Source organism: Halichoerus grypus, chromosome 7 (assembly GCF_964656455.1).
Source record: "Halichoerus grypus chromosome 7, mHalGry1.hap1.1, whole genome shotgun sequence".
Lineage (NCBI taxonomy): Eukaryota > Metazoa > Chordata > Mammalia > Carnivora > Phocidae > Halichoerus > Halichoerus grypus.
The window spans coordinates 13,937,770-13,964,774 of record NC_135718.1 but is presented as its reverse complement, the minus strand read 5'-3'; the positions used below and the strand labels follow the sequence as shown (position 1 = coordinate 13,964,774).

The following is a 27,005-nucleotide window of genomic DNA, read 5'->3' as shown; positions in this document are numbered from 1 at the left end:
TGCCTCATCTACTTGCCCCGATTTTAGATAAGAAAAAAACACACAAAAAAGAAAACACAACAGAGAGGTTGCATGACCTTCCCAAGGAAACCTGGCCCAGTCAATAACGCAGGTGTCCGGTGTCTAAACTCTGAACTCAGCTCTGGCCCTGGATGAGGCAGCCATGGCCTCGCATTACGATTTTAATGTAAGACAGGAAAGGAATTTACTGAAATACTTCTCATATGTTCTCTAGCCCACATGACGACTCTCCAAGGCAGGTGTTATCTCCCTCATTTTACACATGAGGAAAAAGAATCCGGGGCTCAGTAACTTGCCTAAGGGCCTAATGGCCACAAATGGCAAACCCAAGGTCGGGACGCTCGTTTACCTGGTGTAGGGAGAGCTCCCGTTCCGGCCAACAGCCCCATGCTGCGGGCCGCCCTGTGCACACACGAGAAGGCTCAGGCCTGTCTCCCTGCTACGCCGCGCCCCGCTCTACAGGCTCTTACAGGTGAATATACAAAACCATCCTCGTCTTTCTGACCCTGTGCTCTCTGAAAGTAATAAAACAAGTATCTTTAAAAAAAAAATCTGTAATCTGGAATTTTCTCTATTTTACATTGACCATCCCACCCATGGATTAACTTGGATCAATGAGTCTTAAATATTTTAACAAGGTCAGATTTTTACTCTCAATCAACAGGAAAGAGCATGAAAGCAAAATCAGTTTTGTTGGTTGGTTGGTTATGTATGTATATATGTATTCTTGATTTATTTATTTTGTTTGGCCGAACTCTTCACCTCTCATAGCATGAAGGGAGATTATTATTATCATTCCTGTCTGAATTATAACTAATCAGAATTAATGAAATTCAAGTTCGCTATTAGATTTAAGATATTATTACTACATAATACACACTTATTAGAAATAATTAACAGGACACAAATATTTCTAAAGCTATTATTAAAATGGAAATAATTAGGCTTCTCCAAGTCTTGATTACCTTTCCCTTTTTCTTAAAAAATAAATAAATAAATAAAACCCTTGCTTTGCTTAGGCTGGTGACAAGAATGTTAGTTTTAATTAATCCTTACAATTAAGTATTAAAGATATCTCTTGCCATCTCATGAGTCCCTAGGAAATAAATCCATGTATTTCTGGCTCCGTAATCTACCAGACTGGAGTTACTCAATTATTTGGAACACATATATATGCTGATTTTTAGGAATTTATTAAAAGGAAAAAAACTTTCCAGGAATAGCTTGGTGTTATAATTTTCTCATTAAGTGAAGATCTTATGCAGAAAACCCCCTTGTTTCTACTCTTTTAAAACCCTTCTTAGTAGGTTTCCAATCTTTCCTATCTACCTGAGGCCATACAAGTGAGCATAGCTGAATCTTTCCTTTAAAATTGGGCATGCTATTGTCTCTGATAACTTTATCTTGTGTAGGTACAAAGATGCAGAAGTTATACAAAATTGAGCTGACTGGAAATGACCTCTGAGCATTAAAACAAAAAAATTTACAAAACCAAAGAAGCCAACCATAGAACACACAAAAATCTCCAATATTTAGCCTGTGCATATGTGGGACTGTTGAATAACAGGGGAAATGCAGGCTAACTGGGTATTCTAATTAACTGACATTCTGCTGTTTTAGTGATACTGAAAATGTACTCATTCATTCATTTATTCAACAAGTATTTACAGAATTTCCAGGATTTTCCCAGGCATTTGAGATACACCAGTGGGCAGACAAAAAAAACCTCCTACCCTCATGGAGCTTACATTCTAGCAGGGGAGAAGCGGAGGAGGGTGAGGGGAATCAGAGCTTAGAGGAAGAGGAATTACAGTTTTAAACAGGGTGGTCAGGGAAGGCCTTATTGAAAAGATGACATTTGAGCAAAGAAAGGACAGAGATGAGATAAATCAGGTGGTCACCGGGGAGGACAAAGGAGGCAGAAGGGACAGCAAAAGCAAAGGGCTAGGGTGGAGTGATACCTGGCCAGAGGGGCCAAAGTAGGAAGATGGAGGGTGGGTCAGGGTGGTAGGGACTGGGGTGTGTGTGTGTGTGTGTGTGTGTGTGTGTGTGTGTGAGAGAGAGAGAGAGAGAGAGAGAGAGAGAAACTATGTACTAGAGGGTACTGTGACTGTTACCCTCCCTTGACCCTGATTCCCCGTCAAGAGCAGAAAATGACACTAGGCTGAAACACCATGGTGGTGCAGCCACATATCAAAACAAGGATGAGATCATTAGAGTAGAGACGATTTTAAAAAGCAAAGGTAACCGCTTCTCGGCCTTTTGGCTAAGATCAAGTGTAAAAAGCAAAGGTAACATTTTGCTTTACAATCGCTGATCTGATTTCCAAGTGCTTTGACCATCCAGGTCTCTGAGATAAGACAATGTAGTTGCCTCCACCTTATGGCTGGTCTAACAGAGTGAACTTCTTAGAGCCAGCCTCCAAAATAACCCTTCTTGTTCCTGGCAGCCAGACCAGTTTTCAGGGAATCCTGATACGTCACAGGAATTTTAATTTTCAAAGCTTTCATGTAACTATGTTAAGTTAAACTTCTTGTACTCATTTAAAAAAACTAGGTTTAATCATAAATGAACGAAGTGTGGGTGCCTGTCTGGGAAGTGAATAATTACCAGGTACATACACAAAATAACGGGATTCATTTGGATAGTCTAATTATACATAAGAAACAGATTTTTCAGAAAGGCACTCTTCTTTGCTAAATGACTGTCAATATGAAAATACATGGCATTAGTTATTTCAGCTAAAGAATGTCAAGAACCGAATAATCAAGCATTGGGTTACAAAGTTTAAAAGTTAATAAAGCGGCACCGAGTATTTGTATTAGTGCTTTAAGTAGCTAAATTAAACTGAAATGTGTCTCTTAAGCAGTCATTGAACAAGCAAGACGAGAAATAAATTGAGCTTCACTTAGGCCTTTATGGCATCTAACAACTGTGTCTGTCAACACACGGATCCTTTTCACTGTCAATTCAACACACATTTTGCAGACCTTGGGCCTGCAATTATTTCATTTCCTTTCTTGGAAATGTAATTTCCACTTACTTTTGGAGAATAAAAGACAGACAAAAGGAGGAAGGAGTTGCAGTATTTTCTGATTAAGATTATCTATATAAAATGGTAAAGGGAAAAAAATCTATACGCGCACACTGAAGCATTTCTCAGCAACTAACCTGTCTCAGCCAAATTGCTTTTGTGTCTGGATATTGGTTCAGATGTAGCCAGACTGTTGATGTCAAATTAGGTGTTAAACAAATTTAATAGGAAAGATGAAGAATGAGTATAGATCATCTTTCTGTTAGAATTGTTCAAATGACTCCAGTCAAAAGAAAGGAAACGCATGACCACAGGGGAAGTGTGCTTTTAATTAAACACAATGAAATGAGATAAAACTGTAAATCAGCAAAGAAGGCCATTCATTCCAAAAGAGGGGGAAAAAAAGTTAATAGGGCCAGGGAGAGAAATGCAAGAGCGGAAGAAAATACCAGTTGGCAAAAATAGATCTAAATTGAATTGCAACTTCGTTTGTCCAGGCTTCACCTTTTAAACTAAGACAGATAGAGCTACAAAAAAAAAAGGGGGTTCTTTCTCTCCTGAGAGAACAGGAAGTCAGAGGTTTTAATTAACCATGATTACAATATTCGGCTGATCTGATTTGTCTCACCTCTTCCTTTTCTTCAAGCGGCAAACCAGCTGACACCCTGGCAAGAGAACTTCAGTAAAACTAGACTAATTTCAAAAAGAGCTTGCCTCTGTTATAAAACAAATTGACCCTCCACCAGATCTGTCTGAAACACATTCAACAGCAAGATTAACTCTTGGACAAAGTGCCACTTTCCCAAAGCAAGTCTTCGGCGAGAACTCTTTTTAAGTAGCATCTCTTCACTCTCAGGAGAGAGCAGTATTAAGGCACATCTTTCACTGAGGACCAGAAAACAAGGTTCTAAAAATGTCCCCTTCAAAGTACGTTGGAAGATCTAGCGTCTTCTGGAAGATCTGGCATCTTCCTCGACTGCTCATAAATCATTAAGAGGGATGATCCAAGCATTTAATCCTGAAAGAATGATTAAGTGTCTTGTGATGCTGAGTAATTATCATCCAGGTGAATTGTGTGTGTGGAAGAAGAACCTGATTACCAAACCAGTTTAGGGGCAGGAATTCTCTTTACCCGTATCTGCTCTGGATCAGAATAAGAGCTCTAAACTAGGAGCCTAGAATCACAAGCTGGCTCGTCAAACAAAGGAAGAAGAGTAGTTATTGGCTAACCCGATCAAAATCTCTCTGAAGAGGAAGAAAGCAAAGCAACACACAGTTTAGTCATCACAGATTCTTCTACACACTTACTTAGTAAAGAGCATCATTACTTACTGAAATGTAACCTTGGAACTTGTGCATCCTTCCAATTTACACGACCCTTCACCTGGCTCAGGTGTTGGGGGGGACGGGCTGTTGAATTCTGCCTCCAGAGTTTTCTTGTTCAAGGCTGTTTTTGTTACACTGGATACAGAACCCAACACTGGCATGGATTTGGACTCTGAGGTGGCTAATATCCCGGTTGGACCTTAAAACCAAACACATACCTCAAGTTTAATAATTCTGTGCAATGCTTATTAATATGGTACTGAAAAACAGATTAGCCGAAAATCTCTCAGGAAGTGAGAAGGCCAAGTTTTGTTAAAATTTCGAGAGCATGCTAGAAAATGTTCCTGTTAGAAATATGCTCTGTTTGGGGGGTACTACTGCTTTTCAGTGCACCAGGACCAAGCTGAGAAATTATGTACAGACCTTTAAGAAAGCACAAAAACCCAGGCCATGGTTCCCTCGCTGACCAGAGTCCTTATTAATACCAGAATTGTGAAAACTCTTATCTTCTCAGAGCATGGCTTTCTGACAGCCCTACTTGAACCATTTGGCCTCTCAAGAGTTAATTCTTCCCAAAACTCAGCTCTGTGTTTTAAACAGCAAATGGAACAATGTCAAAAGGCTCTTTTTAAAAAGGCTCCTGAAGGCTTCTTAAGCATTAATAACAGCTTTTATGAACATTTTCATTTTAATGTGATTGAGAAGTAAGTGGATTTATTTCCTGTTAAAATACAGACACAGGATTCTAAAAATTAAGTGGCAAAGAGTTTGGCTGTTTATCTTTTGGACCTTTCTGCTCTTTGGGATCAGTCTAAATGACTGTAATAGGGCTCGTTACTGAAATTATTGGCGTACCAATCCAAAACTCCCGGGCCCTGAAGCAAAGTTCTTCCGTTACTTGTTTTCTATCTTTAGTCAGAAAGACCTTACCCTAGCCAGCTTTTTCCAAAGCAAGATTCCAATATGTCTTCCTTGAAACCTCAGAAGAAATCTTTGTAAAACATATTTATGTACTAAGTCGTAAATGTGTATGGATAAAATTAAGCTGGAGGACAACCTTGAGAGGTACCACTGTAAAGAGGACAAAACTTGGGAGTCTTATTCCTTCACAAGTGTCAGATCATCTCCTAAAATGGAAAGCACTAGGGGGCACAATCCAAAATGCTAGCTGATCCTTGGTCGTTAATGTTAAACTCTGGCATGTTTTCCTCACATCTGCATGTGAATGTCTGACGTATCCCAACAGTATAACCTATCAGCTCCCAAACTGAAGTTCTGTGATGTGCAAAACCTCCCGAAAGAGGGGCTGGGAAACCGTTCTGCCGCTCTGTGGTCCCACCTCCCGTGGCCTCACTCCCTGGGGGAGACACAGACCCCCCACTCTGGCTCCAGCGGGAAGCAACAGCTCCCAAAACGTCAGTTGCCTTCCTCCTTTATTTCACTTCTAGCAGCTGGGCCGAGGAGCCTGTGACATCACTGAATATCCTGATTCAAAAGACCTTTCCCCTCCCACCTAGGACAAGCCTCCTGGTGCATGGGATGTGGGAATGAAGAGAGAAGAGCTGGAAGATCAAGAAAGATCCTGAAAAAATACGAAGTTGAATTCAAGATTTGCTTCTGAGCCGCTCTATTCTGCCCTTGGGCAGTTGCTGACTACAAAGCTAGACAGCTTTAAGCAATCTGTCCTTGTAGGAAAGTAGATCTGCTTCTGAAAACACCAACGCCCACTGCCTCTTCTGTAAATGAGGCCCACTACCAAGGACAGAGAGTGGGTGAGCTGAGCCGAACTCTGATTTTTCTTACATACGAAAAGAAATAGGGGCGCCTGGGTGGCTCAGTCGTTAAGCGTCTGCCTTCCGCTCAGGTCATGATCCCAGGGTCCTGGGATGGAGCCCCGCATCGGGCTCCCTGCTCGGTGGGAGGCCTGCTTCTCCCTCTCCCATTCCCCCTGCCTGTGTTCCCTCTCTCGCTGTGTCTGTCAAATAAATAAATAAAATCTTTAAAAAATAAATAAAAATACATAATATTTAAGATTATTATTATTATTGCATCCTGTTTAAGCTGTCCAGTGTTTTCCAAGAGGTACTTGCTGCTCTTTGAAATGTCAGCTTGGTAGGCCACGAGCCGAAAGTATCAGATAGGTCTGATAAGAGAAACTAAAGAGAAAGGTGCTTCACTGGCCCCCCGAGGGAGATAGCAACTATCCTGGGATCTGCTGTCTGCAAAGCTCAGGCTGCCCCCACCTCTCTTACCATGCTTCCTTTCTCCACTCTGTGACCTCACATTAGCTTCCCCATAAGCCTTTGTGTGCAAAAGGAAAAAAATCTCAAGAGACTCAAGTGTACCTGAAGCCATAAACCTATCAAATTCATCTCTGTAATTTGCTCCCACCATGCAGTGTGCAGCTGTGCTAACTTTAGCTTCTTACTCCCTTCCCCTACACCCCCCAACCCTTTCTGGATTTTCACTTTGTCATTCCATGACCCTTATAAAAAGGTTTATTTGGCAAATACCTCTAATAGTTCGATGCTAGAAAAACAGTGGTACCATCTAAAAAAAAAAAAAAAAAGTATGATTTCTTTTTCTAGATGATAAGAGTTTGTAAATTTGTTTCCTCCTCTCACCCTCCCCCCCCCTTTTTTTTTTTTTTTTGCTTTGGCTACTAGGGAGCTCAAAAGAAAATTTCTACTCAGTTACAAGTCACTCTCCCCAATATGGTTCCTCTCTACTCTGCCAGAGTTCTTGTTTCTCTATCCAAATACTGATGATTCTATTGACTATATACCTTATTGTAATATCCCTCAAATGATACATTGAATATTTATATATTGTGGGGTATAATAAATAAAATGAAAGATTCTCAACCATGCCTGTACAGTGTGTTCCTTTCTTTCTCCATTCTCTGAAATATTCAAATTCCCATCTTGACTAAAATGAAAATGTTTCCTGGTTTCTCCCATTGAACACCAACTCTGAAATAGCGCTGTACATCTGACCGAGTTCACGAGTGAAGTCAGAATGCTTCCACAGGAACAAAATACAAAATGTAAATGACAGAGAACAAAAATGGGATCCACCAAGTCCTAAACAATAATGATGGCTATATGAAAACTCCAAGGATGAAATGTTGGAAGAAGTGATTGTCACAACAGGAACAATGATTCATTGTGCGGGCTGGTAAATGCTTATAAAGCAATTCTAAGAAAAAAAATCTCTTACAGCACAGCTTAATTTTCCTGAGAGGTGGTTATTTTCGGGGGGAAGGAATTCTTCTATGATATTAACAGCAGAATTTCCAGACCAAACTAAAACCTGAATGGGTGATTTTTTTTTTTTTAAGAAGAAAACAAAAGTTTCAACTTTTTATAATAAAGGTTTGGCTGCTATTCTGCTGCTTCCAGTACAAAGAACCAATTTACTAAATTGTCTGAGTAAAATCCCTACATGGAAACTAGAGCTTGATTAGCAAAAACCCAAATCCCTCCTATTCTAGCAACTTAAACTTGGTAAACATGACTCAGTGCAAATTTAAATGGACCAACTGGAGTTGACTGAACCGAGTCTAAAAGATTCATCCCATTAGCTACGGTTGCTGGTTAATTTTACTTTGGAGTAGTTTTTCAAAGCCAGCCTCCTGGCCACAAGGGAAAAAGCTCATATGGGTTTCTGCTAATTCCTGTGACCAAGCTGTGCGAAAAAAAAACAAAAAACAAAACAGAAGACATACAAAGTTAGTTTTGAGGTCTCATACATGCACATCATGACCCAGTCTCTGAGCTCCAGACTTGCTCAGATGGTTGTTTCTAGCTGGTAACGGAGCTGACATTTCTCATATGCAGAGACAATGAACAGAGTGCATATGAAGGATAAAGACGATGCCTCTGCATTTATAACTGATGCGTAATTCCTACTCTGACTCCTAATCCCTGTGCACTGACTTGGTGCCATGCGCACCACTAAGCACTCTCCATACACTGACTTACTCGATCCTTAGAATAATCCGATGAGGCAGTGCTTTTATTACCCTCGTTTCACAGATAAAGAATCTGAGGCACAGAGGGGTTGAGCAATTGAAGGGCAAGCCGCTCGTCAATGGCAGAGCAAGGATTCAAACTCACGCGGTCTGGATCCAGAGCCTGTTCTCATTGCTACACTATTGTCAGAGCCCATCCTAAGTATCTGTACGTCCTAAGTACATGGGGGCATCTTGCCTTAAGCAAGCCCAATCTCTAAAACCTCGATTACCTGCAAATAAATAAACAAATAAATAAATAAACATATCAATAAGCAAAAATATATAATTTCTAATGAGCTATCTATCCATAAGTACCTTTGCCAATCCAATACTTCTCACTCACATTAAAAAAAATTAAAAATTATACAAGATCATTTCGTGTTAGAAAGGGACTTAAAGGCAGATGTTTCGGAGAGGAAGAGTAGAACTGCGGAGAATTCAAACCAGCTTACTACTGCTATCTGCTTCTGCTGTCACCTTTCTGCGACGCAAAATCCTTTCTAACTCAGTTTCACTGTTTTCAGTGTCAAGGGATTTTAAGCTTCTTGAACTAGTGGATTTGTTAAGTGTCCCCTAAAGTGAAAACAAAACAAAAACAAAAACGAAAAGGTTAATGTCTTAATACAATATACAAAAGAATATAAAAATCAAACCAGCAAAACATTACCAGAATTTGAATGGAATTAGGAAACAGAATGAATTTGCCATGTATCTATATATATATTATTTTGTAATGTGTGTACCTTCAACAACACAGTGTTGGATCTTTTAAGAAGATGCTACTGAGGGCGTCAGATGTTAGCTTGCACATCCAGAGAACAGTACAAGAACCCCTCTCGATGAGCTAACTGTGAAACTCAGCGGTGGGAAGGTACCTGCACGTCGATGGTGAAGATTCGGATATATGTTGATCGATCGTGGGGAGAAGAGAAGCATATAGTGAACTCACCTTCGAAGGTTTTCTTGACACAGCAGCCAAGAGCTACTGAACCCAAATCCTCGTGGCACTGAAAGTGTGTGGCTGAGTCTTCAGAATGACCCAGCTCCCCACCTGGTGGCACGGTGTGGCGGGTGCCACGGGAGGCACAGGGTGCTCTCGTGCAGCCTGGCCAAAGAAGGGCTGCCCCGAGCACCCCCTGACTTCATTGTGAAGGAGGAAGGGTTACGATGACCCAGGGAAGCAAGGAAGGGCCGGCATCGTAATTCCATATTCCTAACAGAGGAGGCAGTGAATGTATTATCCAGGGCCCGGAAGATACTGAAGGAAACAAGAGATGGCATACAGCTGTGCACCTGCTGAATTTGGTACTGACTTTCAAGACAATGGAGGGAGACCCAGGCGGTGGCTCCCGGCCCTGGCTCCTCTGGGAAGCCTGTTATGGAGGGAGAACTATGGCTCTCTATCTCCTAGGACCAGTCAAGTGTGTGTACAGAACGCTGGGTGACACACTTCTCATCCTGTATGTAAGGATTCAGCACTGCACCATTACCAGGGGTCCAGTTTTCTTTCATAAGAAATGCCCACTATTTCTTTGAAATGGCCTTCCTTAGCTGGGCTACGTGCTTGGGGAGGGGGGAAGCCAGGAGATCCACAATCTCTGGATCTCAGCAAATCAGAACCTCAAGTCTGGCATAACTTGCCAGACTTCATGCCACAGTCAGAGGCAGCTTCTGTCCCCCAAGGCCAACAACCAGGCCAGCCTTCCCACCTCAGCTCACTATGGGTTTGCCTTAATCCTGCTCCTGCCTCCCCTGCCAACTTCCTGAAGGACTCTAAGAATTCTACTGGCTAAAAACGGTAACTCATGTTTCTTCTTTAGCCTATAAAACAAAAAAAATAGCTTGTAATATTAGGTAGTTACAAATCTCACATGATATAGGTTATTATGTTTTGTTTAGAAAGGCTTCTTCCCTAACTGGGTAAAGGCTTTGAGAAACAGCCTGTGGGGATGGGGCAAGGGAGGGGATTGACTAACAAGATTAGGAGATTTTATTCTTTTGCTATTAGCTACCCAGCTAAGATTAATGTGTAAAATACGTAGATAAGGCTCATACTGTAATCAAGCATATGATACTCCACCCCCCAAGTATCTCTTTCTGCTTTTCATTTATTGCAAAAATTCATAAAATATATTCAAAGGAAAATCACATTACATGTAACATGTAAAATAATAGCTTATTTTATAACTTAAAAAATTGGATGATGTGGTTTATTTGACAGTTAATGCAGATCCTGACCTACTCATCAAGGACTTAAATACTAAAATAGGATCAAGACTGATAAGATAAAGAAAATAGAACTAAGCCAATTAAGACAAATTTGAAAAAATGTATTAGAAAAACTATTCCCCAAATCATGTGTTTGCAATTTTTAAAACTTACCAGCTGTATCATTTGTAAACAGATATTTGAAAAATGTAAGGCCATTGCTGTTACATGAGACTATTACATTGTTTGAATGTCAAGAACATTCTTTGATTTTTCCCAACGGCTGGAGTTAATTCAAGAAAGAGATGTGTGTCTGTACACATACACCTTGCAAGGATATCTTTTAAGGAAGAATTTCTCTCTCACCATCATCTCAACTTTTCACTTGAATAACAGCATTCATTCCCCCACATTCTGATGGTGCTGAGCCACCCTCTCATCACACCTGATACTGAACGATTCCGTTTTCCAAGTTCTAATCTTTGAATCTCAAACTTTTTTTCTCCAACCATTGACTGATGTGACCGATTCAGCTAATACATGAGTAAACTTTAAATATGCAGGCACTTACGGAGAAAAGAAAGATTTCTACATGACGCTCAGTTGAAATGATCAAGGAGCTCAGCTGATAAAGTACCAAGACTGTCTAAATTGTCTATTTATGTATTAGTCATAAAGTCTGAGAATCAGAAATTCACTTAGAAGGCATGCGGTACACAGAATTCCTTCACTTTACGGAGAAGAGAATTCAAACTCAGTGAGCCTTGGGGTTTGGGCTGGGCCCCACAGTAAGTCAGTGACAGGGCTGGACTTGAACATAGCTCTTCTGATTCCCAAACCACTGTTCAATCTCAGTCCCCATGTCGGTTAAATGTTCGTAACACCAACCGATCTAATTGTCGGTGGCAAAACCAACTATTCGATGATTCCCTCTGAAAAACTGAAGATGTTCGGGAAAAACCTAAAAGAGAATTTCTTAGAGGTTGTTTTTATTTGATTTAGAGGCAACTGAACTTTAAAGAGACTTCCAGATTAATTTGTATGGATTTATTCTTCAGAAATCGCTGTTCCCACTTAGAGTGACTTTACATGACTGGGGTGATTCGGGAAGTCTCCAAAACCTCCAAAAAAACCCTTGTGTGACTATCAGAAATAAACTGTAAGTTTGTTAAATCTACAAAACATACAGCTTCTAAAAATTCAGTGTACACAGGCTTGGAAAAATAAGTTCAGTTGACACTGAAACTACAGCAATTGGCTTGGAAAGTGTCCACATCCAAACAGAGCGAGATTTTCCAAACCCCAAGCCAGAGATGTGTTTCTACTTGTGGGCTAACTTTCAGCAAAAGGCCCAGTCTCCAAATGGTGACGTCCCTACAACTCAGGTCACATCTGACTTCAGCAAAAACACCAGTTTCTGCTTGTTTTCCTGGTTTCTGTTCTACAGTCGAACTGAACATGAGGTTTCTTAGGCTTCTTGGCCTCTCTCAGCCCAGGTGCCGGCTCTCCATCACAGTGCACCTCTGGCAGGCTGCCCATGCTCATGTGCTTTGCTGGGACTAACTCTGACAACCCTAACAGTCTGCGTGCCAGCAAGAAGCACCAATAAAGCCCCACCGAAGAGGGGCTTCCTTTCTCTCTCTCACAAGGAGTTGTATGGCTTCTCGGCCCCAAGTGACTGGGGGTTCCAAATGATCCATCATCCCTCAAAGGGAACTTCTACGGGGGTACTGGAGAGTTGCCATTTGGCAAAGAAGAGTAGGGGACAGCACCATGAGTTCCACTTTTTAAAAACACTTAATGCAAAGATATAATATTGCCAGAATAATAGCTATTAGGAATACCTTAATGCCAGACAAGGTACAGAAATCTAATGATAAATCCAGAGTGAGGAGGATGGGGGCAATTTGCAGAAAAGAAAGAAATTCTGACAATTTTTTAAATTTGTAAACTATTTCCCAAAAATCTACGCTGCAAATTTCTCTCCTTGAAGTGGCACAAAATTATACTGAATATGACTGGATAGTGAACATGATCTTTAAGAACAACACTATAATTCAGTAAACTTGTTACCATCCAGCATTATCAGGGAGTGGGATATCTTGGCTAATCAAGTATCATCTGTATCTTAGACAGATGTCCGACTGTTCAAGTAAGCCTAATTTTAAATAGTCAACCTCAGTGTACTCTTTCACTAATGATCAGAACTCTACTCTGGGGCATCTTCATGAAGAGGAATTAGCATCCTGATGTGCAGATGACGAAAGAACCCCGCATAGGGAGTTCTCACTGGATAACAAGGTTTTCTCTTCAAAGAATCCATTAGATAATAACCACATACTTTTTCAATGGTCATCATCCTTTATTCCGTAGGTGGACCACCACTGTGAGCCAGGCTATACCTCTCTTTAGGACTAATTCCACTCACCTAAACCTAAAGCAAACTAATTAAGCCATTCTGAGTTCAGTCTGCTGTTTCATGCTTGATGAAAATAATTTTGTTTACCACAATTATGTGGATGTCTACATGCAATGCATAATTAACACCGTAACAACAAACACGAGGATACTAGTTCTGTACCTCCGCCCCCACATTTGGTGACTTACTGTGCATAATAACTGGTATTGAGACCGTAACAGGATCTGAGACTAGAGCTCTTAGTACCTGAAACATTTTCTAAGTGAGGCATTTGTCTCTGACGGCAACTGTCGGACAGGCCAGGACCCACTCATTCTGTTGGCAAAAGCTCATAGTTTGCAAGGAGAAAAAATAGCTGGAGACGGGCATTAGGCCTGTTCTGCAACGGACAGGAGTTACCTTTAGAAAATGAAATGAGTAATGGGGCGCCTGGCTGGTGCCGTCGGTTGAGCACCCGACTCTTAGTTTTGGCTCTGGTCCGTGATCTCAGGGCCGTGAGATGGAGCCCCACCTTGCGTTCCGTGCTCAGCAGGGAGCATGCTTGACATTCTCTCTCTCTCCTTCTCCCTCTGCTCCTCCCCCTCCCCATGCTCGCTCCCTCTCTCTAAAATAAATGAATAAATCTTTAAAAAAAAAAAGAAAAAAGAAAATGAAATCAGTAACATAAAGACAGGGACTTTTATCTTATTCTCCAATTTATCATCAAATAATTTTTTAAACTATGAAGAGAAGCAGACTGTGACCCTGACTCCTGATACTAACATATTTGGGTAGGAGCTCAGATTGACATTTTGGCACCAAGAGCTCTACTTTTGCGCCCCCAAATCAAGCACTATCCGTGTAATATACTCTACTGTGTTTCCATTCTGGCCAAGCACGCCCTCATCCTCAGATCTGGTCACTCTGTCTTGAAGCTGTCAGGCAAGGACTGGAGGGCAAGAACAGGAAATAACGAATTTTGTGAAAGTGTAACCATTCTTCTAGAATAGGAACAGCAGAGTATTGATGCGTAACACATATTGACATACCCGATGGAGGAGTCCATGGCACAATCAAGAGGAACTACCCAAAGAATTGAGGATTATTGTGAACAAAAATAAAACCTATCAAAACCAATTATTCATAAAAATAGATTTAAAAATATTCTCCTTTCAGTTTCCCATAAACTAAATAATAAAACCGAGATCCATTCTTACCAGTATGCCTTTGAGCTCATTCACGGCACTCTCAGAGCCTTTTGAAGATTCTGGCTACAATTTTAAAAAGAAATCACAATTAATAATACTAATAATACTAAACAGAGATATTTACATGGCAAAGTATTGGCAGCTTCTAGTGACTATTTTTTTAAAAAATCAGGTCTATGTCTTACAGTTAGGAAAAAAGATTAGACAGGTTAGCGCTCCTAAGTAGCGGCAATACAGAAAATTAGGGGAAGTAGTCAAAGCAAGAGGACTCAAGCTCCCATCTTCTAAATGCCATTTTGTCACTTCTTGTTATCATCATCATACAGAGAAAAGGTTTGGTAAACACCAGACTTCAAGGATTCAATTTCAAATATTCACAACTTTTTACAATAAGCATGGCTGGCCTGGCGCCCGCGAGCGAGGAGCGGGAGGGGAGGCAGCAGCACGGGGCAGGTGGCAAGCGACCGGGCAGAAACCTCTCTCAGCTCCGGTAGCTCCAGGGGACTGGCGCGTCTGGTTTCAGGAATTTCACAACAGCACTGAGTCAGGAGCAGGGGTCAGCAAAGAGCCTGGCTTCACAGGAGAATGTTAGCATCACTGGCCACCGAAGCAGTAAGAGAGGCCTCAGAGGGCGCACAGTGCAATCCCTCCGTCTTACTTGTGAGGAAAGGTACACCTTGAGAAAGGTTGTGTTTGAGTCTTGATGACAAGCCCAGTTGGAATCTGGCGTCTGGCTATGCCATGAACAAAATAACTTGAAATGAAGTTCTGGGGAATACTCGCCTACCCCACGATACCTGAGAGTCTCTATGGATCCCTCGGCTAACTTAGTGGAGGAAAAATCTAGCACGAGGTTCTCAAAGACCTCTGATCTCCCCCGTACCACCTCCTTTCACAAAGGACATAGATGGAGAGAGAACCTGCAGGGAACTCCCTGGCCTCTCATTCCTGGAAGAGGTAAAGCTAATTTCTCTCTCATCGAGAGATGGGAAGTGATCAGTAGCGACCTATAACCCTTTCCTCTCAAAAGCTAATAAAAGAATAAGATCCCGTTCCCATTTTTTTTTTAATGGACATGAGAGAAAGAGGGAGAAAGGGAGCAAGAGAGAGACAGAGGCAGAGACAGAGGGGGATGGAGAGGGAGAGAGATTTGCTGCTCAGGTACAAACTGGACGGAGACATTCCACTTTCATAGTCTACGCTTTCTGGGAAACACACGTGCCATCTGCGCCCGTCACAGGTGCCAGTCCACAGCTCCAAGACACTAATTTCAACCACAACAGTAGCCACGACGACATCCAGGAATTTAGAAAATATGCGGTTAAATTAGTGTTCTCCAGGCAGGCCTGACTTGTGCAGGTACGCTGTGCGGGGGACGAGCTGTGACATTTGAGCAAGCGCCCAGGCTCCAGGCCACTCAGTGCCACCACACCACCGCCTCCGGACTGCAGGCGCCTCCTACAGGCCGGAGCCTGTGACCTCGGCAGGAAAGCACCGCCGTCCCGTGCCGGGGAGTCTGGTAGCGCATGCAGTGACACTTGTTCCAAGGTTACTGAGCGGGTCATTCAGCACTACCTCTACATGGTTGCATGGTTACCCGTGAAACACCCAGGCGTCCACTGCTCCTTGTTCAGCTGTTCTCCAGCTCTGAACTGACATTAAATAACGTGTAACGGTTGGAAGAGTCATGGCAAGAAGGAAGAAGGACAAAGTGATCCTCTGAAAAGGAAAGTACATACAGAACACTGATCGCTTAGGATTTAACAGGTTTTCAACACTTTTCTCTCTAAACTAATTTTGCTTCTCCATGACGTTGCATTTTTCTCTAGTCTGTTGGTTTGGCTGATTCATTCCGAAACAGTTGTGACACGAGAGTCTTAAAAATGTATTCACGTCAAAGATTCCACTGAGATCCCCCGTTTTTAAGTGTTCTCACACTATTGTCCACTTGAGCCTGACAACAACCCTGTGAGTGGGAGAGGGCCGGCACTCTGCCCATTCTGGGGAGAGAAGAGCCTGGGATGCGGGGGAGTGAGGGGGGTAGCGTCTGGCCCCAGCTCCATCAGCAGTGAGCTTCAGGCGCCCGACACCGACAACACGCGGGCCAGACTGAGGGCGCTCCGTCCCTCACCTGGAAAACTGCTCTCTGAGCACTCGCGCCGACCAGCACTCCATGCGGCCGCGAGAGTTTCCATTTCACTGTACATCAATCTACTCTTGCAGTTGGGTATTCTTTCCCTCTTTCCAACCCCCTTTCCACGGGCAGCCCCCGCCCACGACAACTCCTGCCCTGCCCGGCCACCTCGCCTGCCGGTGACCAAGTGGTGACTTTTAAAGTCCAGCAAAATTTGTACTTAATAGTCATGATACTTGGGGCCCCTGAAGCAGGTGAAGAGGAGCATCCATGAGAGTAAGAAAGAACATTAAAGTTTGGTTCAGAAAAAGAAGAAAGAGGACCCATCCGTTGAGGCTTTAAGACAGGGAGAAAACAAACAAAAAAAACCATTTTTCAAGACAAATATCAAAAACCCTATTGTTGGTCTATTTCAATGCGACACACCTATGAGATAAGGGAGAACTAGGCTCTAGGCGCTTCGCTAGATCTTGGTGCTCACTGACGCGGCAGCTGATGATGTATATATACAAAACGTTCTCCTTGAAGTGGCCTGGACCAGGTTTGTAAAATTAATGAGATCATACGAACCTCACTATTTTTCAAAAGTTGTCTTAAGTCCGTTCTGACACTATCATGCGATGCCACCTGCCCACCCGGCCCCCCTCCCCTCACACGGAAACAGAAGCCTCAGGAAGGGCAAGGATTTGTTGCCTCTTTTGTTTCCTGCTTTATCCCCAGGGCCTAATACAGTACCAGGCACACAGGAGATACTCAATCCATACTTGTTGAATTACACAAAAGGAATTAAAGAAAAGAAAGGGTATGATCATTATTTGTTCGGTGTAGCAGTTCGTATCAAGCAGAGGACAGCACCTGCAACAGCGGGACTTTCTTTCTATAGGGATTTAGGTTAACTGCGGCTCAAACAGGAGTCCTGAAACATGCCTGTATAAGAGTAGAGGCTTTTATGACACATTAGCCTTATCCTAAGATTTCACAGTCAGCCCTGATGTCGCTTTCATCAAATTTCAAACTTTTACACTTGAAAAAGGAAGCATCACAGGAGGGGCAACATTTAGTCATTCCATACCTTTGCCTTCGGTCTAGCTGTCTGATTAACGGGTCTAAGATGAACTCCCTTTTTAATTCTATCCATCATCTCTTCAACTGCTTGCCTCTTCAGATCCGTGACTTCTTCAGCTATCAAAGAACACACACAGAAATCATCTTATGTTACAAGAAAACAGCTACTTTCTATTCCGATGCACTTTGTAATTAAGCACAGCCGCTTTTCAGACAGAATCGTAAGACATCACAAAACAATTTACTGAGGTTAACAGCTACCAGGTAGCCACAATTTTTTTTATCAAAAGAATCTTTTAATAAAAGACCTGTTTTTTTTAAAAATTACAGTTACAGGGGTGCCTAGGTGGCTCAGTCGGTGAAGCGTCCTACTCTTAATCTCAGCTCAGGTCCTGAGTTCAAGCTCCATGTTGGGCTCCACTTAAATAAAATAAAATAAAATAAAAATAAAAATTAGAGTCATAAAATTTAAGCTCTAATTTGTAGCCTGGAAATCAATATTGGCTCATCTCTGTTAAACAATTAAAGTGGATTCGGTTCCATTTGTCAGCATAATGATAGACCTGAATTTCTCCAGCTTTCTACCTAACCCCAAATATTCATTCGTCTTTGCCTCAGAGATGTTTTTATAACATCCTATGTCAAAGAAATCATCCCAAAGAAGGAATAACTATCAAAAAGCCCATTTGAAAATAAAAGATAAAAAAGATCTGTTAACATGTTGGAAGAAATACACAGACAGAAGATGAACAGCAGATACGTGAAATCTATTTTTAAATTGCCATCTTTTGTTTACGAATCACAATGGAAGGAAACATTTAAGTAAACCTTTTTCAAGTCTTTTTAAATTGTCAATGTTAAAAGAAAACATACACCCAAAAATGATTGCAATTAAGTAATTAAATTTGATTAAAAAAATTTCAACTGTCTATTGTTTAACCTTTGCCACTATTTTGCCACAAAAACAATAATGCTGTTGAAATATACATGAATTAGATGAATGTAGCTGAGATGGGCTTAAAGCTATTGATCAGAATAATGAAATCTGTCTACTGCACAACAGCTTGACCAAAGGCCCTCAATCGTTTCTGGAACGTTGATCACCATTAATGCCATTCTAGATCTCATGTTTACATCCGTCTCATTCACTGCAACCAATATATTTAAGTTTAAATACCTCATGAAGACCTTCCTCTTAGGCCGTTTAGCGTACTCCACAATGTGGGGCATATGGTAGGCACTCAGCAAGCATCCACCTGCTGACTGACTTGTTAAACTTTTGGCTTTATATGGCTGTTAATATTTTTGCTATTTGAGCAGAAATAGCTGAAGTCCAAAAGGACAGTTTCTAAATGGAGGCCATCACAACAATGTCCCCAAGCCAAGGGACAGGAGTGTCAGGCTTTGCACTAATGAGGCTTATGACATCGTGGCTTCTTTTTCTGCCACGTGGACTTCACGCTAACACTGAGTAGCTATTCCTCTTACGTTATGCCTCAGGGAGCAACCAGAAGAATCCAGAAGGTCCCGCCATCCTCACCTTGACAACACCACAGTGATGGGATCACTGCTGTACTCACTGTACAACCCAAGTCTTCCGATACAGTCTTAACTTCAGATAGGGTCCTGTCATCTTCATGGGCCATTGAAAGGTGGGGAATGAAAAGTTCTCAATACCCAAACAGCATTTTTCGGATCCAGATGGCAAGAAAGCATCTTTTGCCAGGCAACGTGGGAAACATGGCACCGAAGTCAGAACTCACCCACCAGTAAATGAAAGAAAGCAAAACTGTGGGTTGATCAACTCTGTGCCCTTAAGTAGCATTTTCTTGGGTAGCTTCTGCAGATGGCTCCCAAACATCAACAAGGAGACAGACAAGAAAATTACTATGGAGAGATATTCATTCATTCATTCACTCACTCAATCACTCACTCACTCAATCAATATCTGAATACCTATTATGCACAACGTGGTGCTTGTGCTGACCCTACTCAAAGTCAGGGGAGATAAAACCCAGATCTGCCAGGTGCAGGTATGGTAAGGGTATGGAATTCATTCCTGAGAATTTTTTTTTTAAATCCTAAAAAAAAAAAACATTTGATTTTTCAGAAAGCCTGCCATTTTGAGTGAGACTTGAGAAGAGCTGCATGGCAACAGGAACAAGGCCGACAAACAGATTAGCGCTCTGTAAGGAAGGACTGAAACCCAATTAAATGCACCATACAAAAACTAATTAAGGCAGACAGATGGAGAATTATGGTCGACACCATTCAAATCTGCTGCAGCATCTAACATAACAGGAATTTAAAGTAGTTTCTTATTTTTGCTTGCCAGAATCATAGTGATAATTCAGAGAAGTACCACTATCTGTATTGTGTACAGATTATAAACCAGGCTCTAATTTCTTAGTCTTTTCCAAATGTAAAGGCTTAATTGGTCTTAAGGAAAAGAAATCACTCTTATCAGATTCCCTACATGGGCACAATACAAGGGCAATGCTAGGTTAGCTACACAAGCTTTCGCTCTTACCAACCCTGTTTTTGAACTAGCAAAAAGCAATCTATGCGAACTTCTAAACTATTAAGCAGTTCTAATAAATCTGCAAGGATCACCTACAGAGAGCTCATGGCATGTTTTGTAATTCTTTTTGCGATCACGCAGTTAGTAATTGTCTCACAAAAGCCTGTAATCAGAAGGACAATGGAAATATGCAGGATATTGGAGATTAAAGAAAAGGGACAAATGAAGACAACAGGTCTAATGTCACTGAACTGCCACAGGAAAATCAAATCAAATGTTCTTTGAGTTAGTGCTTCAAGGTCAGTCTTAGATCAGAAAGCTACATGTAATTAATTGAGGCTTAAATTTTAAGACCCACTTGAAAAGTAAGTTCGTTCCTCAAAGACCCACAGACAAAACCATCACCTTGTTGCTCAATAAAGCCTTTTGTTATTACCTAGAAGAAACGAAAATGAATTTCTAAGTTCCACAGGATTACTTTTCTCTTTCATTAACATTTTTAAAAAGGCGTTTAAAAAGAATCTTATGCCACCATGATGTACAAAATTTCTAAAGAACACATCATGGTTGAGTAAGTTTGAATTTGACCTAAGGTCATAAAGTTAAGGATATTTCCTTAACTATAATGATCACAAGAGCCTGCTGAATGAGGACTTCTGCCCCTCAAAGGGTGGTTGGAACCCTTTCTTTTCTTTTTTTTTTAAGCTAACATTTTGAGTATTTGAGTATATGCTGGGTACTAAGCTAAATACTTCACATGTTAGGAGACTCATTAATTCTCACAACCACCCTATGAAATAGGGATTATGATTATCCCCACTCAGCAGGTTAGCAAACTGAGGTAAGAAAATGTCAACATATTAATGACCTAAATATTCGATAAACAGCAAGCATATCTCTAAAATCTCAGAACTTGTCCAATACATGCATGTTTATCAAAATTAGAGTTGTTAGTTTAAAATTTGTTAATTATTTCTTACATTTAGACCTTAAAACTACGTCTAAAATATTCCACAGACCTTCCCCTACAATTACACTTTTTAAAAGCCATACCCTAGCAATAAAAGTTTCTTCATTCATCAGCTCTGAGAAGCATACCAACTGGCTAGTGAAAGCCATCATAAGATGCTAACAAAAAATAATACTGTGATAGCAAGACTGGTCCCTACTTATAAATGTAAACTCTAAAGTGTCACAGACAACCCCAATGTTTGATGCTCTGCATTCATTCATCATGCATTTAATCATTGTTGATTTATTCATTCAACAACTATTTTTAGTGTGAACTGTTAATAAGACACTATAAATAACTACCCTGCCAGACAGAGAGAGGCTGCAACCATGTCTGTCTACGGTCCATATCATTTAAGGTGGTATAGTTTTAGGGTGGCTTCAGTTTCAAGTCTCATGAGTGACTTCTGTACTAGTAACTCTACTTAAATATCCCAGGTAACAACCCAATAGCTCAGGAATGAGGGAGAGAACACTGCCCCATATCATGAATCGTAAATGAAACATCACTTTCATAAGGAAAACTATATGGTTTCTAACATTGGGGTTAATAAGCTTAGAATACTTTTTTTAAAACTTAAGGGTGCTGGGGCGCCTGGGTGGCTCAGTCGGTTGAGCGGCTGCCTTCGGCTCAGGTCATGATCCCAGGTTCCTGGGATCGAGCCCTGCGTCGGGCTCCCTGCTCAGTGGAGAGTCTGCTTCTCCCTCTCTCTCTGCCTACTTGTGCTCTCTCTCTATCTCTCTGTCAAATAAATAAATAAAATCTTTAAAAAAATTAAAAAATAAAACTTAAGGGTGCTGTCGAGGTTGACAAGCTAATAATGTCATTTACTTAGAAGGGGATATCATTTTATTTTGACTGCCCTCCTGACCCTCTAAGCTTTACCAATTGTCCCAAAACAAGATTGAAACAAACAAATTTTAAGTTTAATTAGAATGTCAGGAAGGCTTATAGCCAGTAACACAGGCTCAGGGCTACCCTGCCAATCGCCAAAGACAAGACTTCTGAATCCTGTAACGCCTTGTGACAAGCAGAATGGCCCTTTCAGCAGTACTATGAGAGGAATAGGTTCCAAAGGGTTGTAGGAGGCAGGCACCAAAAGTCAATTTATACAGATGAGATCAACTAGCTTTCATCTGTAATGGTGCTGCGAGTTTCTGGCAAAGAAGGATAGGGCTAGGTCTAAACTTGGATTCACTGAAGGTGCATGCAAGCTGCGGGACACTTGCAGGCAGGAGTAAGCCCTCAAAGAGCTTGCAATCGGTTCCAGGGGAGAGACGTGGAAATAACCCCAAACACCACATCAGAGGCTGGGGGGATGGAACATTATAAAATCTGAAGCAAAATGCTACCGCAACACACAGCAATGAGCCAATACTAAGGAGCTAACCCTCAGAAACAAGAGGAAGTGGAGGGCAGAGCCTGGAACCTACACAGGAGCCGTGGAATCAGAGCCCCCTGCCTGGGAAAGCTCTGAGCAGAGGAAAGGCAGCAGAGCAATTCTGGAATGAGGACACACAGAGCAAGTGCACAGGGGGCTTTGAGGTCATGGTCCAGCCACAAGGTAGAGCAGACGTACAGAACTGAGGCTGAAGTAACATCAGAAAACCACCGCTAAGCAGCCTACAGGGTTTGGACTCTATTGTGATGCAGTGAGAACACAGCAATGTCACAGGACGTGGGACATCGATCTGAGAACGTCACCCTGCCAGTGGTAGGAAAGTGGCTGGACCGGATCGATGAACCTGGGGCAGGGAAAGGGGGCCAAGAAGTCCACACCAGACTGGGCTTGAACCAGGCAAATCCGCCATGCTTTGTAACTAACAGGTGCTGAGCAAACATGTTGAGTTGAATGTGGGTTCTACTGGTCTACCCGCAGCTCTGTGAGCCAGCCCTACTCCTGGCTGCCAATGCCTCTGCTCAGTGTAAAGCCTCCCTCCACTTCCATCAGTTCACGTTATCCTCAACTTCTCCCCTCTCCAGCGAGTCAGACTCCTGTGAATTGCACCTCCCAGAGCTGCTCCTGGATTTATCCACTTTTTTCTGTCTCCACTGCTACCACCCTCGTCTGAGCAATGTGTATCTGAATGACGGACAGCCACCCCCATCCTCTCTCATTCCTCTGCAGTCTGCTCCCTGTCCTCTCCCTGCAAACAGTGTGATTGCTTTAAAAAGACAAACCTCACCATGTCACACCCCTACTTAAAACTTCTCCTGCCCTTAGGATACATTTCAAAATCTTGACCGCAGCGTTCAGAATCTGGCTCAGACTTCCTCTCTTGCACCCCATGTTCCAGTAAATACCAACCTCTGTTCAGTTTCCTAATGTGCCAAGCTCCTTCCCCACTCTGGACCTTTGATTCGGTTGCCCCTCTATGGGAACTACTTTTATTCTGAATACCCCCATCCTGACTTCCTAAATCCAAACTACTCGGCTTAAGCATCTCTTCCTGATACCAGCAGTCCCTCTCCTTCCTCTCTTAGAAACGTGTGCTCTTCCTCCAGGTAATCATCCTTATTTACTTCCTGCCTCCCCCTCTCATGTCACTTCTATGTCTTCTGTCTCCAGCACGCAGCACGAGACCAGTACATTGCAGGTGCTTGATCAAGTCTCAGTTCACTTGCTATCAACTCTAAAAAGTCTTTCCCCAAACCCCTCACCTGGAATCACTCCCTCTCTTTCCTTTACACCTCCTCCTGGAGAGAACCTCAACCTGTAAAGAAGACATATCCCAGCAGACCGCACATTACAGGTGATCTGCTGTAGACAAGGAGCCACACGAAGGCAGGGACCGTTACCTTGTTCCTTCTTATCAGCTGCTAGGTTCACATTTCTCCCCAGATAATCTGTTCACAGTCAAAGAACTCAAAGACTATGTGTGTTGTTGAAAACCTGGGATGAAACCACTGAAAGTAAACCAAAGGGGGTGAAAATTACTTGTTTCTGGTTGAGCTGCCTTTTCTTTCTTAGCACCACCGCCGCTGGGATGGGATCGCTTCCGGATCATGGACATGAGGGATCTTTGGGAGAAAGAAAAAGAACGACAGGAGATTACTGGACACCTGATGATTCAAGAAATAAAATGTACTGATTCAAAATAATCAGTAAAAATCCAATTCTTCTCTAGGTGCATAAATGGATAGCTAGAATTTAGGAGTCTACTTTCCACTTTTAATAAATTATTGAACTTTTCAGCACTTTAATGAAGAGAAAGAGGTCTCATCCCTTTCTGCGTGGAACCAAACTCATTACTCTAAGAAGGGAGCCACTATAATTACCATTACAATACTGGGCAAAGTAAAACAGAAAAAAAAAGCCAATATCCATACCTACAATTCAGAAACAGCTATCTATGTAATACTTTTGAGGGAGAGGGAAAAATCAAAGAATTAGGGGATATTTTCACCTGTGAAATATGGGCATAAAACATCTGAATCTGAGTGACACAGAACAGATACTTAAGGGATAAAATACATTTAGACCACAGTCTCTCTGGTCCATGTTTACAAAATCTGTACAAAATCCAAATCATGAAAAATTTGACCACATTAAAATTTTAAGACCTCCACATATTAAAAGACACCATAAAGAATAAAAAGAAGTCAGAGGAGCATGTGACTCTTGATCTCAGAGTCGTGAATTTCAGCCCCACGTTGGGTGTAGAAACTACTTAACTTAAAAAAATTAAAAAAAAAAAAAACTTAAAAAAAGAATAAAAAGAAACTCAAAGATCAACAAGAAAAAGCATACAACCAACAGAAAAAATGGACAAAAGCCTTGAAACTCCATAAAAGAGTAGTCCAAATCTCCAAAACATGTACCAAAAAGAGTGCTTGACTTCACTAGCTACTAGAAAAACACAAATGAAGCCCACATTGAGATATTACTACACAATCATCATCAAACAGGCAAGAAATTGCAAGTCTGATAATATCAAGTGTCCGTAGGTCTGTGGAATAACAAGAAGACAGTGGATGAACTTCAAACTGAAGATGGTAGATGAGCCGATGGTGCCACTTTGGAAAACCTGTCTGGCCTTATCCAGGGGAGCTGAAGACACACACATCCTGGGAGCCAGGGATTTCACTTCTGTCTTCTGTCTGTCTTACAGAAATGCAAGCCCTTGTGCACCAGGATTCATTTGCCAGAATGTTTGTGTAGAATTTCCAGAACTTCCCTGAACTGGTAATAACTCAAATGTACAATGGATAAACACACTTTCAGACGTTTATAAAATAGATTATGTATCCATGAATATGGATGAACTTCAGCTACCCAACAGAACATGGATGAACCTTACAAAATAACATAGAGTAAAAAGAACAAGACCCAAATGAATACAGTAAAATTCCAATTATATAGTTAGAAGAAAAATATGCATATTCATAGGAGTCCAGGGATCTATATGTAGGCAAAATTTGTTTCTTTAAAAACAGGCTACCAGTATTTTTATTTCTTGATTTGGATGGTGAACACATGATGTTCACTTCATACTACTTTTAAACTGTATGTAAGTTGCTGTATGTTCCTACATATATGTTATCAGTCTCTCCTCAAAAAAGTTTACAAAAAAAACAAATGAACCAAGGATTCTTGAACTATATTATAAAAACGTTCATTATAAATATTCTCGGTGTGGTAAACCGGATTTGACAAAATACAGTCATGAGGAAGCCAAGCTGGGAAGGCACAATGCTACATCTGGAAAAAGGGGCACCTGGATGCACACGGCAATACCTGGCTGAGGACAGAACAATTCCGTGTTTCTTAATCACCATAATTTTTAGATTTTTTTTTTTAATTTCTTACTTCTGCCTTGAGATCTATTATTATTCCCCTCTCTAACTGCCTTTTCTTAAAATTCCCAAATATACTGAACAATCTCTCGCAAAGCACAGGAAAAAGAAAGCACTACACTCAGCTCTACCCTGTGAGGTTTCTAGAACCTACCAACAAGCATATTTTATTCCTGAAGTTGGGAGAAATGAAATCATGCAAACTTTATTTGTGCATGTTCCCCACTCCATCACTCAAGGCAGGACTACTCAATGTCTACAAGCTAACATCCCACGGTAGCGTGGGGCTTGGACAGGGTTCAACCCAGGCACGGCCTCATCTTATCCTCTCCCAACACTCTGCAGTGAACCCACCGCTGACTCTGAAATTTTCAAGATTACAAAGCAGGAAGATATTTGTACTGCTTGGAATATTTGTATATGTTTACATAAATGACGTCAAAATCGATGTTCATCACCGTAAACCACCTAAATAGATGAGAGGAAGTGCTAACTTCCACTGTTCGGAATTAAAGTATAAGCTGGAGCCTCCTATGGTGCCCAGAGGAAAATCATCTGTAATATTTTTAAAAAGAGCCCTCTGTCGAGATGGGGCTTAGATTACAATAAAGCAGGTCTCACAGGACAGATGAGAAGATCAGGATAAGACATCTGGGACCTATAATCCAACCTCTGGCTAAAATTGCCCCATTTCACAGTCAGTTCAACTGAATGCGTAAAAGCTTCAAGCAAGAGCCCCCAAAGACGGCACAGTTTGGTGGAAAATATTTACCTTGAAATTCTTTAATCAGTGTTTCTCATGCCACTGTGATGGTTAATGTTATAAGTCAGCCTGGCTGGGTCATGGGATACTCAGATATGTGGTCCAACATTATTCTGGGTATTTCTGTGAGGGTTTTGGGTAAGATTAACATTTAAATTGGTAGCCTGAGTAAAGCAGACTACTCCCTAATGTGGGTGGGCCTCACACAATCAGTGGAAGGCCTGAATAAAACAAAAGGATGACCCTTCCCTAAGTAAAACAGAATTCCTCCTGCCTGACTACCTTGAAATTAGGACATCTGCTTTTCCCTGCTTCCAGACTTGAAACACTGCGTCTTCCTGGGTCTGGAGCCTGCTGACCAGCAGACTGAGACCACACCATAGGCTCTCCTTGGGCTCCAGCTTTTTGACTCACCCTGCAACTTGCCAGAGTCCATAATCATGGGAACTAATTCCTTAGAATAAACCCATGTGAATGGACATGATGTATACACATGTACATAC

General features: G+C 41.6%; 1 protein-coding gene across 5 annotated transcripts in view; it reads right to left on the bottom strand.

Moving 5' to 3' along the window:
• SHTN1 (shootin 1) overlaps positions 1-27,005 on the bottom strand; it is a 97,771-nt gene that overhangs the window by 12,461 nt on the left and 58,305 nt on the right. For 4 of the 5 annotated variants that reach the window (XM_036096295.2, XM_036096293.2, XM_036096296.2 and 1 more), the window contains 5 exons: positions 23,881-23,963; positions 17,417-17,526; positions 14,220-14,273; positions 8,849-8,969; positions 4,388-4,580 (listed from right to left, as the gene is read on the bottom strand). In XM_036096295.2, coding sequence (XP_035952188.1) covers positions 4,388-4,580; positions 8,849-8,969; positions 14,220-14,273; positions 17,417-17,526; positions 23,881-23,963 — 561 coding nt within the window. The remainder of the gene's footprint in view (positions 1-4,387; positions 4,581-8,848; positions 8,970-14,219; positions 14,274-17,416; positions 17,527-23,880; positions 23,964-27,005) is intronic. The other variant, XM_036096306.2, reaches the window with a different exon arrangement.